Source organism: Lethenteron reissneri, chromosome 63 (genome assembly GCF_015708825.2).
Source record: "Lethenteron reissneri isolate LAM-NWPU_2019-01 chromosome 63, ASM1570882v1, whole genome shotgun sequence".
In the NCBI taxonomy this organism is placed as follows: domain Eukaryota; kingdom Metazoa; phylum Chordata; class Hyperoartia; order Petromyzontiformes; family Petromyzontidae; genus Lethenteron; species Lethenteron reissneri.
The window spans coordinates 562,847-581,312 of record NC_083841.1 but is presented as its reverse complement, the minus strand read 5'-3'; the positions used below and the strand labels follow the sequence as shown (position 1 = coordinate 581,312).

The window sequence follows — 18,466 nt, the reverse complement described above, 5'->3', positions numbered from 1 at the left end:
CTATTAGGTAACTACTGTAGTGCATATGCTAACCTAAAATCTGGGAATCAGAAAAAAACCCATTCTCATCAGGCCCCACGATTCGTATCCACTTCATCTCTCTTGCCTCTCTGCTTTGCTTAAGGGCTCTAAAAAAATGTCCATTGTCCGAAACGTCACCTATTGTATAGTTCCCCTTGTGCCAGTGTTATTGACGACTGTTTAGTCCTGTGGTGACTCCTTCACAGGGGCTCGCTTACAGCACTTGCCCCAACAGTCGGCACAAGGCTACTTGGGACACTTTGTCTTTGTTAATAGACAAAGGTGTCAGTTTTGTTGCCAGATAAAAGGGTAAAAAAACAATTATCATATTTTGCTACTGGCAAAGGAGGTTCCAATGGTGTTTGTCTTTGTTGTGTATATATCTAAAGCCACTTGGCACAGTGGGAGCACGGCTCAGTCAAGCCCCCAACACCTGGCTTCTCTCCTGTGACCTGTCAGCAGCAAGTCTTTCACACTTCACGCGGCCTTAAAGTGCACCTAGCCTGGCACAAGTGGCGTGAAGTGGCATCACCACCATGAAGTGATGAATAGTAGCTGATGGTGAGTGCCACAGAGCGTGGGGACGAGGTGGCCGAGTGGTTAAGGCGATGGACTGCTAATCCATTGTGCTCTGCACGCGTGGGTTCGAATCCCACCTTCGTCGCAAACACTTTTTTTATTATTGATCCTGAGCTCTCATCGCCATCAATACTTCTCACTGAATGTGACTCTTGGCTCCCAGGAGCAGCACTGGCCATGCCAATGTGACCAATGTGGTTTGCAATAATAGAGGGTTTTTGGGTTAGATCGCGTAAATAAATAAATGTGTCGTGAAAGCCACCACCACCCGACACAGCCAACTTGTAAGGCTGATGAAGCTCGCCACAAATGTGGCTGTCGCCTGATGAAGCTAGTTGTAATTACTGGCGAAACGTCGTACTCAGATTGTAAATGTTGTGGCTTTGCTCTCCAACACACCGGTGTGCTGTACTAGTGACGAATTGGCACGTTCTGTTTACGTGACAACCCTTATTAGTTGGCTGTGGCGGGTTTAACGACACATTCATATATTTACGAGATCTAACCCAAAAAAAACTCTATTCTGGATATTGGTCGCGAAAGCCTCCTGCTGCGTGTTAAACCAGTGTGGTTGTGTGACTCACAAATGTTGCTGCGTCACGGTTGTCTTGGGATAAATGAAGGCGGGTGAGGCCCTTCATCAACCTGCGTTCCTCCATGGATTTGTGATGGACAAGGCCCCCTGCGAACAGCTCCTTACTGATCAGGGGCGATATGTTTCATCGAAAAACTCCTACGGGATGTGTGCGAGGCACGAAAAAGAAGCGCGCTTCCCCATGCCACCCTTAGGTGGATGTCGTGGTGGAACGGCTGAACAGAACGACAAAGTCCAGGCTCTGCCGGGTTGTAGGTGAGGCCCCACGGGCCTCCACGGGATTGTTCCCCCTTTCCTCTCGTGTCCGCCCATAGAACCCCAGTTGGGTAAAACCAAGGGTGGTAACCACAGTCGGGTTTTTTACAATCGGGTTTAATTGTCTTTTTATATGAAACCAGATCATCTGAGATTGGGAGAAATCCGGTTTAATTGGTTCTAATTGCAGAACCGCACTTCGCCAACTTCTCACCGATGGGCTTCATCCATTCCAAGCTAAGGAACTCACTGGCGCCCACGATTGTGGAGGAGAAGCTCGTGTTCATCAAGACCAACCTGCCCGCCGCATTCTACGACTACCCCGGCCCCGAGTACGATAACAGCAGCACCGACGAGGAAGCAGCCTAAGCCTTGGATCAGAGTTTCGTATTCATTAAACCAGGGTTTAATTCCCCGAAATCGGGTTTCATTGTATTAAAGAAAAAACCCGATGCCTGCCGCTGGAAAAATCGGGTTTTTTCCACCCCCGTTGGGTAAAACCCCTACGGGTGTGCCCCACCGACCGTGGCAGGGCCCGGTCTCAATGCGTACGCGCGCAGTCGGTACGTCTCCGTAGGTTTGTTCACCCGTCGCGTCTCAAGCCCTCCCTCCATCATCACACAAGCGCCTCATCTCCATGTCCTGTTCCACCGCCCGGGCTCTAGGGTGTCCGACAAGCCACAGCAGCCGCCCGGAGAAATGTAATCACCTGCGCATGCCCCTGTGCCACCCACAGCACTGAGCCACGGTGCGGACAAGTCACTGCTGGACCCTGCAGCAGACTCCGGTTCGGCAACAAGGAGCCGTGCAGGATGCGTGCGGTGGCGCTAACACTGTTCCTGACGGGCCAGGAGGTGGCTGCACCTCGTTGTTCACACGGTCTTGTTGTTGTTTACCCATTTGTGAGAGTCACTGATCTATTACATAATTGACAAATAGTTCACTTCTTTAGTCCACCGTGGTGTTGAATAGATCAGTACTGATATATTACATAATTGCATATACCTCCACCTCCGCCTCTGATCTCGAATCTTGATGGGGTTCAACAATGATGACGTTATCCTGCACTATTTAAGACCGGGAGCAGGTGGATGGTTTCACTATTCTGGCAAATCGCCCGAAAATGCTGAATGTAATTACCAGCGAGACGTCGGACTAAAATTATAAATGTTATGGATCCGCTCTTCAACACACCGGTGGGCGAAAGTAGTCAACTATTTGTCTTTTGTCAACGTGACACAATTTTTATTGATTGGCCGTGTCGGGTGGTGGAGGGTTGCGACACATTTATAAATAACGTGATCCAACCCAAAAACCTTTATTATGAATAACAAGAGGTTATGGACTCGCAGTTTTTAAAATAATATTTATCACCATTTTTAAAAAGAGTGGTGGAGGCATCATTCCATGATTGCGGTTTTCAATTTCTGTGTAGAGATTTGATCTCGGAGTTTTCACCTTCATACAGCGAAGGGCAGTGTTGACTTGTGCAGTCTGCCATCTGCACTTGACAGCCAGTCCGATTCCTGGGCGAAACATTTTGTGTTTTGCTAAAGAGATCTGCATACAGCTCCTCCACTAATTTTCAAATATCATCTCAATCATGAGCTTTGGTTTTCTCTTCCTGAATTGCCAATCATCAACCTCCTTTTTCCTGCTTTCAAGCTTCCATTGCTTCGTTCATTGTTGTGCAGTGTTCTCAGCGTTCTCTTATTCTTTTCCTCATCATTTTACGGAGATCACAGTGATGTAAACAAAGTAGTTTTCATCCACAAATGATAGAACCAAAAGGAAAACTGGCATCAGAACTATTTACGGCTGTAAGTTGTGTTGATTTGTACACCTCATCACCTGAACATATATTTGATTTGAAAGTTGTATACATTATTTGACAAGTTAATGGTTTCCGCATTTTTTATTGGTATAAAAACATTTAACTTCAGGTTTATAGATTCATTATAAAAAACATGTTTTTAGTTAACAAAAGTCCACGTTTCTAGGATATCACACTTTAAAATGATGACCGACATTTTACGTTCCATTTCTGCTCTAATATCATTTCTAGTCATCATAAATCTGCCTGACCCACGACTGTCCCCACCCACCCCGACTGTCCCCACCCACCACAACTGTCCCCACCCACCAATACAGCCGCCATTCGCCACTAAGTGACGGTGACATCACCACGGTACCTATGCCAGGCCAAGTGCACTTTGAGGCCACGTGAAGTGTCGAAGGCTCGCTGACAAGTCTCGGGACAGACCCAACAGGTGCCATGGATTGGCTGACTGAGATGACCGGTAGATGCACTACCAGCTGTGCCCCCTACTGTGCCGACTTGCTGCGTTTTAGCCGCTGGGTGCTCTGCTCATTGTTGTGAGCGTTGCTCCTCTGCCCTCCGTTGTTGCTGGAGGGCGACTGCCTCCAAATTGCCTAGCAGCGTCCTTCACGAGCCTCCTCTATAGAGGCCGATCTTGACACCACTGGTACCAGTCGTCGGCAAGTCTATTCAGCGCTACATCATCACATACCGCATCAGACCATCTCTTCTCCAGCCCATGTCGTGCCCGTTTAGCCCCCTTTATGCGGCCAAATAGAAGGTGACCAGGGGATGGCTCTGACTCCTGGCGACGTAGCTTTACCCGGGCCTGTCCACCATCATGAAGGCCCTTAATGATTGTGAACAGAGAGTCAGGGACTCCGAAAGGATGAACAACTGCTCACAGCCCTGGCCTGTTGATGGTATCATAAGCCTTGACCAGGTCAATAAAGCAGAGATGTGCCCACCTACTGTCTCCACCCACCCATATGCAATTCCCCTTGAAGCTGACTGGCTGTGAATTTGTTGTTTGCATAAATGTTATAATCAACCAAAGATTACTTTTGGAAGGGGGGGGGGGCTCAAAGCTGCAGACAAAACTCTGTGAGCTGTGGGTGGGAATCTCGGAGACCCCACACGATCTCCCACAGTTTGCTCGCGCAACGCGGATGTTTCTTCACGACATCCTGCAGCGTGACAGACTTCTTCATCTCCGTTGCCTCTCCAAGCAACGTCGCCTCTGTCTCCTGAAACATCGGTGATGACAGTTTCATGCAATGTCCTTTTAAGATCAAGATGTCTGTGCAGCTCATGTCGTTTATACCGCCACACCTCGCCATTCTGCCAGAATTCACAAATGCTACAAAGTATATTTTTTATGATCATTAAGCTTGCTTACCGAGGGAAGTCTCATGAATGTTTTTTTATAGGGGTCTTGCCACGTTTTTCACAGCAGGGGGTTGATGATTGCTATGCTCTGTATATTTTGCGAGTATTTTTTTAAACGTGGCAAATTTGGAGCATGAGGCCAGCGAGTAAGGTCTGCTCCTATGAATGCTGTCACGGGATATGTAACATCCACTGTGACACAGACGGCATGTAGTTGTGTGGTTAACACGCCCAGAGTATCAATCGGAGTGGCCGCCGTCACCCTCTTCAACAAGCGCAAAATGCGCTACCGCGAGGCCATGTCACCGCCTATAGAAACCAAACCTCAAAGCTCGTCTCCTTGGTCAGCAACCGCTCTGATTTCCACTTCAATGCCAATTTTGGCAAAGTGCTCTCCTCCATCCTTACACGTGTTCCTGCCATCGTACGATCCTCTTTATGACGATGTCTGCATCGGTTTCCAATTCCCAACTTCCAAATTTAATGCAGACTTTAACAGCCACATGTTTCAACAAACAGCAGCAAGGGTTGCTGAAAGGACACATCCCTTGATCAGGAAAATCCTGCAGAGAGGTCACCTGAAGATGCCGACTCTCTCTCCACAGCCACCTGTGGTGGTGATTCCAGGCTTGAGATATCCCAAGTTCGATTTCCGGCCATACTCATCATCAGCGGCAGGTGATATCAGAACTGGTTCTACCTTTCCTCCTTCCCTCCCCTCAACAACTGACCAGCGCAGTTAAGCATAATTAATACACTGTATATACACTGTATGTCTACACTGTATATATACACTGTATATATAGAAAAGCAAACGTGATGGCCCAAGTGGCATGTGGTAGCCCGCATCCATTTGTGTATTGAGAAATAACGATATTTATTTGAGTGTATTTACACGGTGACAGAAGGTAGAAAGTTACCCCGCGGTGCTCACCTTAGTGATGAGGTTTTGTTGGAGGAGGTGACGTACAAGAAATTTTACATCACTTTGCAGTATATTTATCAGCTTGGGGAGGCATTTCTGCAGAGTATTGCTGAGTTCAGCGTCGCTACGTTGCATGATAAATAAGGGGGAATTGTTCAGAATTTCCATGAAGAAACCTGAAAGGGAGTGACAAGAACAGAGTAAACAAATAGACGACGTGACTACATCCCTTTTATGCCTTCCATATAAAAGTTTAAAGTATTTTGTACACATCACAATAACCACACGACCTTCTGGAAGTGCAACATTTCAGCAGAATTGGTTCACTACAAACAAAGAATGGAAGAAATTTGACAATCAGTGTCTCATCAGCAGAACAACGTCTGTTTGAACCAATGCGATTGAAATGCCGGCTATTTATTGCCAACCACCCTCTCTGTCAAATGTGGGTCCGGGTTTGACACACAAACAATAAAATACATAACACAAAATTACCATTAGCGTCATTATATAACTAAATGAACAAGTAAAAGAAAAGCACGGCATCGTTATCTGCCCCTACAGTGGTTAGGAGAAGCGAGGAGGCGTGCAACGTTAGTTACATTGAGACGATTCGTGGTGACGTGTTGTACACTACATACATTTGTTTCTCATTCTCAACATTCATCGTACAAGTTTTATTTAACACTAGAAAATATTAATCAAATGTTCCATTCAAAACACTTCCTGTTGAATGTTTGGGTTGATGTAGGCTAACATAAAGAAAAAGGAGGGTTGGGTGTTGTATTACGAACTGTGAACCAATCTCGAGTTTTCCCCATTCGCTTTTGAGTTTTCCGATCACGGATTTTCCGTTCGCGGCTATTTTCAAAAACGCAACCCCCCGCGACGGGCCAGGGTTTGCCGTACTTCGTCTGGCGTGAAAGGAGGCCGATGTCACTGAAGGGATGAAATTCGTAAAAAGGCGAGACAGCAGATATATCCTTACATCCCACTCACCGAGAGAGCGCAGCCACGTGTGTAAGTGGGCGTAGTGGACGTGCACGGCTTGAAGGGCAAACAGGAGCTTCTCGCAGCCTTTGTCCCCTCGGTCGATGAAGTGATTCAGAACATTCAAGGTGCATTCCTCGCTGTTTGTGAACGAAGGCGCTTTGTAAGCTGTCAGGAACCCGTATTTTTTTAACTTGTCCACAAGGTGGCTCGGATTGGAGCTCAGCCATTGCTTAAGTTCAAGTTTCTTCATGCGAATAGCTCTCAGTGACTGTCCTTCCACGATGATTAACTTCACCTTCCTGTCTGTGAGAACAACCGATCGAGCACTTGATTACACCTCCTATGCGAACACAGCATGACATGCCATTGGCTGAACTATACAAGTCTTACCTTGGTGAGGTGGCCGGGTGCCGACAGAGGTCAAGAGCGCTGACCCCAGCACCACTAAGATTACCGGGTTCGAATCCAGGAAGCTGCCTGTGATTAAACCGACTTCTCAAGTGAGTTGATGGATAAAGCCCAGTTACCAAAGACTGCACACAACCCGATGGCGTTAAATTTCGTTCTGCACTTAAGTTTGCAAAATCACAGCTGAGAGAGTTACAAATGAAACGCACTGGTTTGACCGTCATGCAATGAACATTGATCTCTGTGGCAGAGGTGATGGGAATGTGCTGCCTCCGACTGTGTAGGCCCGAGGTCACTTGCAGGGATCTCAGAGGTTGCTTTGTGGTATCCGCTTGACTGGGCTGCTCTGCTCTCTCATGCAAAGTGCTGCACGCCTTGTGAGAGATCCATGGAGAGAATGTGTGGTGCCGGTAGCACAATCGGGAAAACATTATGGAAAAATAAAAACGCTTTTAAAGTGGGTACATCTCTCTTACCCGTATCCATCAGCCAATTCCACACATCAGCGTAAGTCTTTCTCACATCAAAAAGAGCCCTCAGCAGGACACGACATTGGTGCTCTCCGCCCATCATGAAATGTGTGAGCACAGCGTCGATGCGTTCTTCAGGAGGCAAGGCTGTGGCTCGTTTGTAGAAGTCACGTGACATCAGATTGTTGCTGTCGAGGTGCTCCAGAAGGTGCTCTGGGTTGACTCTGAGCCAGAGCTTCAACTCCCTCTTCTTGTTTTTCAGTAAAAAGAACGCCGGTCCGTCCTGCTCGGCCTTAACATTTGTAATCAGCATTTCCAACTCCTACATTATGAGTGAACAAAAACACAGAGTCCTTGATGAAAACAGTGAAGTACTCTCACATCGAACTGTGTCTAAGTACATGCACAGCCCTTTAATCAATCCACTGCTCCGAGGGTCTGCCCGTGTCGTGCAGGTCACGGGGGTTATTTGACCATTCTTCACCTTGCAGGTCAGTGTGGGTTGGTGAAGGGGGCGTACCTGTTCCGGATCAGAAATCTCCTCCCACTGATGGTAGCTATGGATAATAATGAAGCTCAGGTGACTGGATCAATAGGGCTGTGCACTAACCACAGAGTTTCTGCCAGTCGTATCACATTTGCCTGAGGACAATTGCAAAGGGATATATACAGTGGCACTGGGTAAAATGCTCGTAATGTTTACACATTTTTACAAAGGCAATCGATACATTGTGACAACGGTGGACGATGCAACCTGGTATCTCGAAGCGGTTGCACGCAAAGTGGAAGTTGCCGAGGCTCTGATAACAATGTATTAATTTGCAGCTGGCATTTCCCCCACGTAATGCTATGGGGAATCGTTTCTCAATGTTAGTCTATGGGCATTCCGTGTTCCCGTGTAATCCTATTGGTAATCGTTTCAACTTGAGCCACCGGGATGGTTGGCAATCTGCTTTGGAACAGCAGTTGTGAGCCACCAAACCATCTCATGTGTTCAAAGTAATAATTTAGCCATTTGCAACACTTGGCCAGAACAGTCATTAACTCTGTTCACAGACTTGTATTGGCACTCCACATGCATATCGCCTCGTTTAATCATTTTATTTCAACGTGTTCATCGGATTACAGGCGTAGATAATGCAAAATAACATTGAATTGTAACGGATAGTCATAGCTTGTACTCTAGTGGTAGTGCCTTATGCCCAAAACTACAAGCCAGCCTAGCAACCTTCGGGAAGATTGGAGTGATAAATGAAGCTTCTCATGTGAGTCCGTGTTTTGATTCAAAACGTGGCATGGATTAACACGTCGTCATAATAATCGCACTCATTACAGGGACACTCACGTCTGACTGGGGCCGGAACATGGGTAGTTGATCCTTTCGTTCCCATGTTTGTTTTCGATTTTCTGCAAAACATATACATCAATGTTTTATGAAGAAATAAACTCCTTAAAACAAGATTTAAGAGGCTTTGGCCTTTCCGGCAATAATACTGGACGCGTTAAGATGTCCAGACACCAAATAGACAACAGCTGTCATTCACCACACATGCTCGTGGTAAAACACACAAACAAACATGCGCTGATAACAATGTCACGCACTGTCCTTGAAACTGATTGGCCACACGAGAGACAGCCACCTCCATGGCCCTATCTCACCACCGGTGTTAGACCAGAGAACCACAAAATGTGAACGGTACAAGGACAATGCAAATACCAAAGCATTAATCGCTGTCTGCATAGACAAGAGAGCATAGATGTATAATCCAACTACATATTTCTGCTGCCCTCTGACAACCTGTTTGTGTATGGTGGTCTCCCATCCAAGCACTATTATCCAGGTTCATCTCTGCTTAGCTTCTGAGATCTGACGACATGTGGGCGATTTGTACATGACAATACAAATCTCAGAGTGAGCTCTGTGATATCCACTTCTGTCGGCAGTTCTCTAAACGCAAGGGGGTCACAACGGCTCAGCGAAATATATCCAAATTCATTCTTCATCATATCGCATGACGACGATAGCACGATCAGGGAAAAAGGGATAACATCATGAGCAAGTGACAATGTGCAGTCAGTACTCACTGAAGAACTTCCACATATATCGAGCGATCCAAATCAGCAATAAAATAACAATGAACACGGCCAAATGTGTCACTGGTTTTACTATCGCACCTGGATAAAGCAGATAAACAACAAACATCAACACAGGTACGCACGTTCTTTGCCTTGTATTAAAACATAACCTCTTCATGATATTTTTTTATCGATCATGAAAGCCTACGTGTTCAACCTAAGGTTGGAATTGTGAAACAAGTCAATTGTGTATATCACCTACTTATCGACAATGTTTCCAAACCACATTTTACGTGTAACGATCAGCTCTAAGTACTGTAATGTTGGTGTTTCTCCCAATGGATTCATATTTGGCAATAACAGTTTTGAGAATTACTCTTGAAATTGAAACGACGACAATATTGATAACCATCGGTACGTTAAACGCGTGTTCACGGTGCCAATAGAATTTGCTTGGCTGTGTCCGGTTGGTGGACGATTCGCGATACAGATTTGGTCAAATCATTCCGTGGTCGAACACAAAATAAATGATAAAGCACGTCATTGGCCACAGACGCCCTCGTCAAGCTGTCTCGGTGTGAGGCGACGGTCTCGTTGTGAGTCTGTGGGTTCATCCGTCCTCTGTGGGCAGGGGTTGGCGACTGTTGAAAGGTAGAAGATCCATTTTGTGATTTTGTCTTTGACCAAAATAGTTCGAGAGTCGTATCACACGCAGGGCCACTTGTACACAAACACAGACACACGGCAGCTATACAGCAGATGACTTAAATAAACAAAATAGCTGATGGATAAACAGCGTCTATTTCGTGTGTTCCCTCTTTAGTTATTCTTTCACAAAACACGTTTGACTGGTGTAATCATGTCGTCACCAAGACATTCCATAGTGACCCATTCCCTTTCATATTGAACAAATTGATTATTATCGTTGTGTTAAATGACGTTTAAGATTCAAGTAAAAAAAACGGCTTCCAGCAAGCGGGGAAGCCAAAGAGCCACCACACGTGGCTCTGGAGCTGCAGGTTGCTGCCCCCTGGCTCCAGAGCCAGAGCCAGGGGGCACGAGGGGAAGGGTCACCAGGGGGTCACCAGGGGGTCACCAGGGAAAGGGTCACCAGGGAAAGGGTCACCAGGGGAAGGGTCACCAGGGGGTCACCACGGAAAGGGTCACCAGGGGAAGGGTCACCAGGGGGTCACCAGGGGGTCACCAGGGAAAGGGTCACCAGGGGAAGGGTCACCATGCGTGTCCGTACCTGGCTCGGTCATCGAACAAGTTCTGGTCTCTGGATTCCACTGAAGGCCCTCTTTGCACCGGCACTGGGTATTCGATGCGATAGTGCATGGAGTCTTAATGGTTTCGTCTGTATGGAAAGCAGCATGCGTAAATCAGAAATGCAACGTTTAGTTTATGTTGTGATCAGATGAAGTTTGCTGGAAGCAACGACAACTCCTCCATGTGTTGCACTGCTCAGATCTACTGCCACAATGAGATGGATGTGGACTCTGGTAACTGCTTATGCCACGTGATGCGTTGCCATTACATGGAGACAGAAAACCATGCCACATCCTGTAACCCGCACTTCCTATTAGCATACGTACTGTGCAGAAGAAGTTCAACATACATACATTATTTTTCTTGATATTTTATTATAAACTGTATTCCCCAACTACAATCCAGATAATACCATTGTCTTCAGTGGACTTCAAGAATAATAGACAATTCTCATCTTTAATGTGAATATACCAACTTCGAATGGTGGCCCATGCAGTTCCAATCTTCTTTAGTTTATCCAGAAGAAAACTGTTATGGGCTGTGATGACGTATTCGCATGTGTGTTAAACTTCTTTTGCACCGTACGCAGCCAACCGTGCTAATCGGAGGTGCGGGGGAAGGACAACAAACTAAACACAAAAATCAGTTCTAATAAAAGTTAGTTTGTCGTTCTAGACGATGATGATTTAAAAGTGTACAGCTCCAGAGGCTTCCTAATATCAGAAGGAAGAGCGTTCCAGACGGCCGCAAAAGCACGTACGAAAGTGCACGATACGGTGACTGCCGTCTTTGATTGATGGCCAGCCAAGAGCCGCTGCTGCGAGTATGACCGGAGTTGCGTGATGGTACACGCGTGATGGTATAACTGCAGTCGTAATGCGTAACTCCTAAGGCATGGTGAAGGCGGTATTTTGAGGAGGCGCCACATCAATGGCGATGTTTTAAATGCACCGAGCGTCGAAATGCTTCTGCATCTCAAGCTGCCGTGAATGGCCATTCCGTAGACCTCTCAGATCTTCGGGGATGGCTGGAGTTGAGAGCATTCAGTCAGCTGAATGTTTTCGGTGATGGTTACAGTCGGCCGCCCCACACTGTGGTGCAATAGCCATGCCAATGCTGCCTCTATCGATCACGATGTCTTTACCTTTTCCACATTTCTTACACCGGTTACAGGATGTGGCGTGGTTTTCTGTCTCCATGTAGAGGCCCTCGGGACACAACAAACAGAAAGCATCCTTTCCATTCTCTGTGCAGTCCACTGCCTTGTAAGTTCCTGCAATAAAAAGAGGCATTTGTCATACTGATGAGATGCCAAATCATGCGAAAGCGCTGCAGTTATTGTGTGATTGGCTAAGTCGTGCACAATTGTGGAGTTGGCTACAGTTCACCGAAGGCCGGCAGTGATCCATGAGTCAACAACAATGATGTCTCAATTGGCCCAGTGCTTGCTTGTGTAATGCGGGCGTAAACGGCCTCGCGGATATGACGTCACGGGGGGAGGGGTTAGGTCACGTGGGGGAGAGGGGTAAGCTCTTAAGGGCGGTAACCGGAAGAGACGGGAGGAGAGTGTGGGAATAAAGACAAGGTGAGGCCACGCAGGGCAGAGGGTGGAGAGTGGCGAGATCGCCACGCGGTGAGACTCGGCACCGTCGGCCAGCGGTGACTGGGCACGGGTGGAACGGAGGGCAGCGGTGGAGCTGCAGCGAGAGCAGCTGAAAGACTGCACAAGGAAGCCTGCAGTGGAGCTGCATCGGAGTGGGGACAGGCTACGGGAGCGACGGCAGCTGTCGAGCTGCCAAGCGGGGAGGCTCTGAGCGAGGGCCGTGTGGGACAAGTTGTAAGAACCCAAATAAAGGACAACGGAGACAGACACAGTGAAAGAGTCCTTTAATACACTTGTGTTGATCCAATGCCCCTGAAATTACGTACTCCCAGAAGGCCGTGTGGCAGATGAGGTGTGTCAAATATACTTTAATCTTGGCGGTGTCGGGTCAGTTATGGGAACGAGGTATTTTGGCCGCTTATTTATTTTAGTTTGTTCTCCCCAGTGACGCTGCTGAGTATATTGTGCTGTCGAGTGAAGTTTGATGGTGGTAAACGTGGCTTGTTTTGTTCCGGTTTTGAAGTGAATACTGTACACACGACCGACGCCCCATCTGGCGAGATCTCAGAAGCTAACTGAGGGTTTGCAGCTGCATTACTGCATCATTCCGCGTGCTGTATCACTGCACCGCTCAGCCGCACAGCTCAAGAAAGTAGTTCATCATCGACCGCTCAGAAACTACGTTATAACGAGAAGCGTTATAACGGCGTGTGTTCCGCGTTGTGCGAAAAGTGTTGTCGTGCGAACACCGCCACGCGTTAAGCGATGACTCGCCGTGTAGTGAAAGGATGCTGAGAGTGACAGAGGAGTTGCATGGAGTGGAAGATGGTGGTCAAAATGTCAATGACCTGAGACATGCCGATGGCATTGCATTAGTTGCAGAATCTGAGAGCGATTTGCAAAATACGCCGGGTAAAAATAATGTTAGGAAGTTAAATAAAGGATGAACAATCCACTGTATATACACACAGGGTGTTTGTTCATACCAGTGAAGAGGTTCAAGCTGCAATGTCAAACACAAGTCTGTGACGTCCACAACCAGCAGGTGGTGTGGGAGCCAATTAACTCTTTAGGAGGCGTGGTAACAGTAGCCGCAAGGCGCGTCACAGCGATAAAGAGAACAATAGAAAATGGCATCTCTATATAAAGTATATTATTATTCACAACAAGAATTAGAATACTTCAGTGCTAGATAGGAAGTCTGATCTCTTGTGTGGATGTGAAAGCTGCGAGTCTATGGGTGTCCGTGTGAGTCTGTGGGTCTCTATGTGAGTCTGTGTCTCTATATTAGTCTGTGGGTATCTATGTGAGTCTGTGGGTCTGTATGTGAGTCTGTGCCTCTATATTAGTCTGTGGGTATCTATGCAAGTCTGTGGGTGTCTATGCGAGTCTGTAGGACTCTGTGAGTCTGTGGGTATCTATGTGAGTCTGTAGGCCTCTCTGTGAGTCTGTGGGTCTCAGAGCTGAATGGCAGGAGGCTGTGATCACCAACGTCTTTGAGAGAGAACGTGACTCATGTAGAGAAGGAAGCCGGTCGACCGGTTTGTTTTGCTGCTGCTGTTGTTGTTTAACAACCCAAACACGACCTATCAATGTTGTGGCTTGGCTCTCCAACACAATCGGTTGTGCTGTACTAGTGACGAATTGGCATGTTCTGTTTACGTGACAAACCTTACTAATTGGCTGTGTCGGGTGGTGGCAGGTTTGGGTTAGATCACATTTATGCGATCTAACCCAAACCGACCTTTATTATGAACCCTAACATGGTAAAATGTACGATTGATTTACCTGCACGGCATAGCTTGCAACAGATGTTGTTACTCGTTTTGTAGAATTCTGCACTGCAGGCTTGACAAGACACCAGCCTGGTGAAGAATACAATCTGGAAAGAAAAACAAAAACGTCACAAAACAGTCACGGCTCAATGTGTACAGGGCATGGGCATTTCAAACATCCGTTGTGAGTGAACAGCGCGTGTGGGACGATGGCTCCAGTCACAACGCCGTGATGCTTTGAGCAGTGGCACCCAACCACTGCGACACCTGGGTGGCGACAGCGGAATCACCGTGGGGCAACAGCAGCGAGTCCCGAGAAATATGGAGGGACGATGACTTCACGGACTCATTCTACATCTTTACGGCGCCTAAAGACCAAATGGTCAACAACGTTGCAAAGGTGCAGCCCCGCAACTGCCTCGCTCACACCACCGCCGGAGGAAGGGCCTCCAAGAGGCCCTCTACAGAGGAGAGTTGGCCTACTCTTCCACGCTCTTCAGACGCCTTGAAGAGGTGGAGGCGCCCACACTTTAACCCACCGCACGCGACCTGCCGATCGATTTCGATGACGTCATTCATTCCGGCATCTGTGGGAAAGCGCTTCGCAGCTCATCGGATTCCTCCGGGACACAAACACAGGAGGTGGGGGGGGGGCAGCACGGGCAGCACGGCAGCGCGGGCAGCACGGGCAGCAGGGCAGCATGGGGCGTGCAAGTCGGGACCGGGCGGGCGGGGTGGGGGTTTGGTGGCGGCGGTTGCAGTCGCAAAGGTCGAGGAGAGTTTAACGACAAATTTGAATTGTGGGTGGAGTAGTGGCGCAGTAGTTAGCGCACTGAACTCTGTGTGCACCCTGTGGGCTGGGTGCACGCAGTGGCGGTTGCGGGCTCCCTGCTGTATCGATCGGCCAACCTGCGCGGACCTGGGGAGACGATGATCGATCGAGCCCCGCCGACACCGCGCGGGGTGACTCAGAATCTGTTTGTCCTGGAGGAATCCGAAGAGCTATGAAGCTCTTTATCACCGATGTCCAATGAGGGTTTGTCAGAAAGTTACAACAACAACGATACAAAAACACGGCAGGAGCGCGAGGTATAAGGAAGTTGTGCACATCACTGAAACTAAATACTCACTCATTTACAAATCGCAATCGTATATTAATTCCTGCCAATGTTTCAAGACTAAATGCGAGTGGGCAAGGCAGCAAAACAACCACAACAGTCCCAGACCACATCAAGACAACAACAACAGTCCCATATTCTTAGGTTTTTTCGGTAAAGTCACGTAGGTAACACCTGAAGACGGAAGCTTGCGTTGCCTCCGAAACGTCGTGATTTTTATTTTATTTAACTTTTTTATGTTTTTTACCTACGTGACTTTACCGAAAAAACCTAAGAATATGAATCATTGCAGTCACGAAAGCTTCAAATCTAGAACAACAGTCCCACCCACTCACCCACCCGCTGACTCACCCGCTCACCCACCCGCTCATCCACCCATTCATCCACCCACTCACCCACTTACTCACCCACTCACTCACCCATCCACCCACCCACCCACTCACCCACCCGCTCACCCACCCGCTCATCCACCCATTCATCCACCCACTCACCCACTTACTCACCCACTCACTCACCCATCCACCCACCCACCCACTCACCCACCCGCTCACCCACCCGCTGACTCACCCACTCACCCACCCACTCACCCACCCATTCATCCACCCACTCACTCACCCATCCACCCACTCACCCACCCACTCACTCACCCACCCACTCACCCACCCATTCATCCACCCACTCATCCACCCACCCATTCATCCACCCACTCATCCACCCACCCGCTCACCCACCCGCTCACCCACCCACTCACCCACCCACTCATCCACCCACCCACTCATCCACTCACTCACTCATCCACCTACTCATCCACCCACCCACCCACTCATCCACTCACTCACTCATCCACTGTGCGTGTGTCTGTGTTTGTGCGTGTCCGTGTCTGTGCGTGTCTATGTCTGTGCGTGTGTCTGTGTGTGTCTGTGCGTGTGTCTGTGTGTGCGTGTCTATGCGTGTGTGTGTGTGTCTGTGCGTGTCTGTGTGTGTGTCTGTGTGTGTCTGTGCGTGTGTCTGTGTGTGTCTGTGCGTGTGTCTGTGTGTGCGTGTCTATGCGTGTGTGTCTGTGCGTGTCTGTGTGTGTGTCTGTGTGTGCGTCTGTGTGTGTATGTGCGTGTGTGTGCGTGTGTGTGTCTGTGCGTGTGTCTGTGTGTCTTCGTGTCTCTCCGTGTCTGTGCGTGTCTATGTCTGTGTGTGTGTCTGTGTGTGTCTGTGTGTGTGTGTCTGTCTGTGTGTGTGTGTCTGTGCGTGTCTATGTGTGTCTGTCTATGTCTGTGCGTGTCTGTGCGTGTGTGTGTCTGTGCGTGTGTCTGTGTGTTTCCGTGTCTCTCCGTGTCTGTGCGTGTCTATGTTTGTGCGTGTGTCTGTGTGTGTGTCTATGTCTCTGTGTGTGTGTCTCTGTGTGTGTCTGTGTGTGTGTGTGTCTGTGTGTGTCTGTGTGTCTATGTCTGTGTGTGTGTCTATGTCTGTGTGTGTGTCTGTGTGTGTGTGTCTGTGTGTGTGTGTCTGTGTGTGTCTGTGTGTCTGTGTGTGTGTCTGTGTGTCTGTGTGTGTGTATGTGTGTCTGTGTGTGTGTCTCTGTGTGTGTCTGTGTGTGTGTCTGTGTGTGTCTGTGTGTGTGTCTGTGTGTGTCTGTGTGTGTGTGTCTGTGTGTCTGTGTGTGTATGTGTGTCTGTGCGTGTGTGTCTATGTCTGTGTGTGTGTCTGTGTGTGTGTGTGTCTGTGTGTGTGTCTGTGTGTGTGTCTTTGTGTGTGTGTGTCTGTGTGTGTGTCTGTGTGTGTCTGTGTGTGTCTGTGTGTCTGTGTGTGTGTGTGTCTGTGTGTGTCTGTGTGTGTGTCTGTGTGTGTATCTGTGTGTGTGTATCTGTGTGTGTCTGTGTGTGTGTGTGTGTGTGTCTGTGTGTCTGTGTGTGTGTGTATGTGTGTGTCTGTGTGTGTGTATGTGTGTCTGTGTGTGTGTCTATGTCTGTGTGTGTCTCCCTCTTCAGCTCAGGAGTCCGGCACAGCAGCTGCCACATTCTCATCTCCGCTTCTCGCGCGGCCGGCTCCGCACGGCGCGAACAAAGTCCGACACACATCGCACATTTATACAACTGGCAAGACGACGAGGTGACGAGTGCGACGAGGTTGAGCCTTGGGGGGCGACTCACCCCGAGGGCGAGCGAGACGACGGCTCTCCACCTCGCCCATGCTCCTCCCTGCATCGCGCGGTCCGCGAGTCGCCTGCCTCGGTGACCCCCACGGCCGCATCGGTGACCCTGCGACGATCGACCGCAGCCTCCCCCGAGACCCGCGCCTCGTGTCTTGTGATGCAGCAGCAGCAGAGATCTGTGTGTGTGTGTAAAATGTTGTTTTTGTGCTCACGCCGTGGAGTTATACATCACTTTAAAACCTGGTGGGAGTCACTGCGTTCACTCAGCCTGCATGCTGCTGGGCGGAAGGGCAAACGAAACGAAAGAGGAACTAAAGCAAGAGTTCTCTGGGTCTTTCGGTCTTTCGGTAACGTCACGTAGATAACAAAAGATTACGACGTTACGATCACAACACAATCGATCGTCATTAGGAGGAAAAAAGACGACAATACCATCGCGTTAGCAGTTTCCCACAAACGTATCATATTGTACTGCCATGGTCGTAGTGCTTTTCTGTGCTGACATGTCGACTCGAGATCGCTCCCAGCGTGTTTGTTAGACTCTCAGCATAGCAGCTCCGCTACGCTTGTTTCCCATCGACTGCGGCGTCGCCCATGAACACCGCTGGGGGGACACGGCCCCGCGGTTGCGAGAGGCTCGCACCGACGTTGACCTCTGGCGCGAGGAGGTCAACCCGCGACCTCCGCGCTGCAAGTTCGTGTCCGTGCGGTGCGTGCCGAGCTGCGTTGGCTTTCGGTTGCCGAACGAATCCATGGAAGGTCGCACTCACCACACACAAAGCGCTTGTCGCAAATAAACCACCATCCCTCGCTGATCTCGGCAAGGAGTATAAACCATAATACAGTTTTTTTAGATTAGATCGCGTAAATATATAAATGTGTCGTTAAACCCGCCACCACCCGACACAGCCAACCAGTAAGAGTTGTCACGTATACAGAACGTGGCCAATTCGTCATGAGGACAGCACGAACCGGTTGTGTGTTGCAGAGCCAAGCCACAACATTTACAATCTGAGTACGACGTT

The 18,466-nt window shown here is 48.6% G+C and overlaps 1 protein-coding gene and 1 non-coding gene across 3 annotated transcripts; one reads left to right on the top strand and one right to left on the bottom strand.

Moving 5' to 3' along the window:
• Positions 1 to 603: 603 nt before the first annotated feature.
• Positions 604 to 685, top strand: TRNAS-GCU (transfer RNA serine (anticodon GCU)). The gene has a single exon. It is a non-coding gene; the product is annotated as a tRNA-Ser (tRNA).
• A 2,665-nt stretch (positions 686 to 3,350) lies between these two features.
• Positions 3,351 to 17,994, bottom strand: LOC133358767 (uncharacterized). 2 transcript variants are annotated; one of them, XM_061577206.1, is made up of 10 exons: positions 17,440 to 17,994; positions 14,191 to 14,284; positions 11,944 to 12,072; positions 10,780 to 10,887; positions 9,540 to 9,629; positions 8,800 to 8,861; positions 7,461 to 7,776; positions 6,583 to 6,879; positions 5,593 to 5,759; positions 3,351 to 4,516 (listed from the first exon to the last, which is right to left on the bottom strand). In XM_061577206.1, exons 1-10 carry the CDS (start codon positions 17,491 to 17,493, stop codon positions 4,352 to 4,354), a joined length of 1,482 nt encoding a protein of 493 aa, XP_061433190.1. In that variant the 5' UTR covers positions 17,494 to 17,994; the 3' UTR covers positions 3,351 to 4,351. The 2 variants fall into 2 exon arrangements, with proteins under 2 accessions (XP_061433190.1, XP_061433191.1); XM_061577207.1 differs by lacking the exon at positions 9,540 to 9,629 and having other exon boundaries at positions 17,440 to 17,993.
• Positions 17,995 to 18,466: the final 472 nt, after the last annotated feature.

Bases quoted from the DNA above. Each gene is read 5' to 3' on its own strand.
- LOC133358767 (XM_061577206.1), bottom strand. From the start codon at position 17,493: ATGCAGGGAGGAGCATGGGCGAGGTGGAGAGCCGTCGTCTCGCTCGCC. The intron at 14,285-17,439 runs GTGAGTCGCCCC...TTTTCTTTCCAG, and splicing joins TCGTCTCGCTCGCCCTCGGG to ATTGTATTCTTCACCAGGCT. The intron at 5,760-6,582 runs GTGAGTGGGATG...ACTCCCTTTCAG, and splicing joins CACGTGGCTGCGCTCTCTCG to GTTTCTTCATGGAAATTCTG.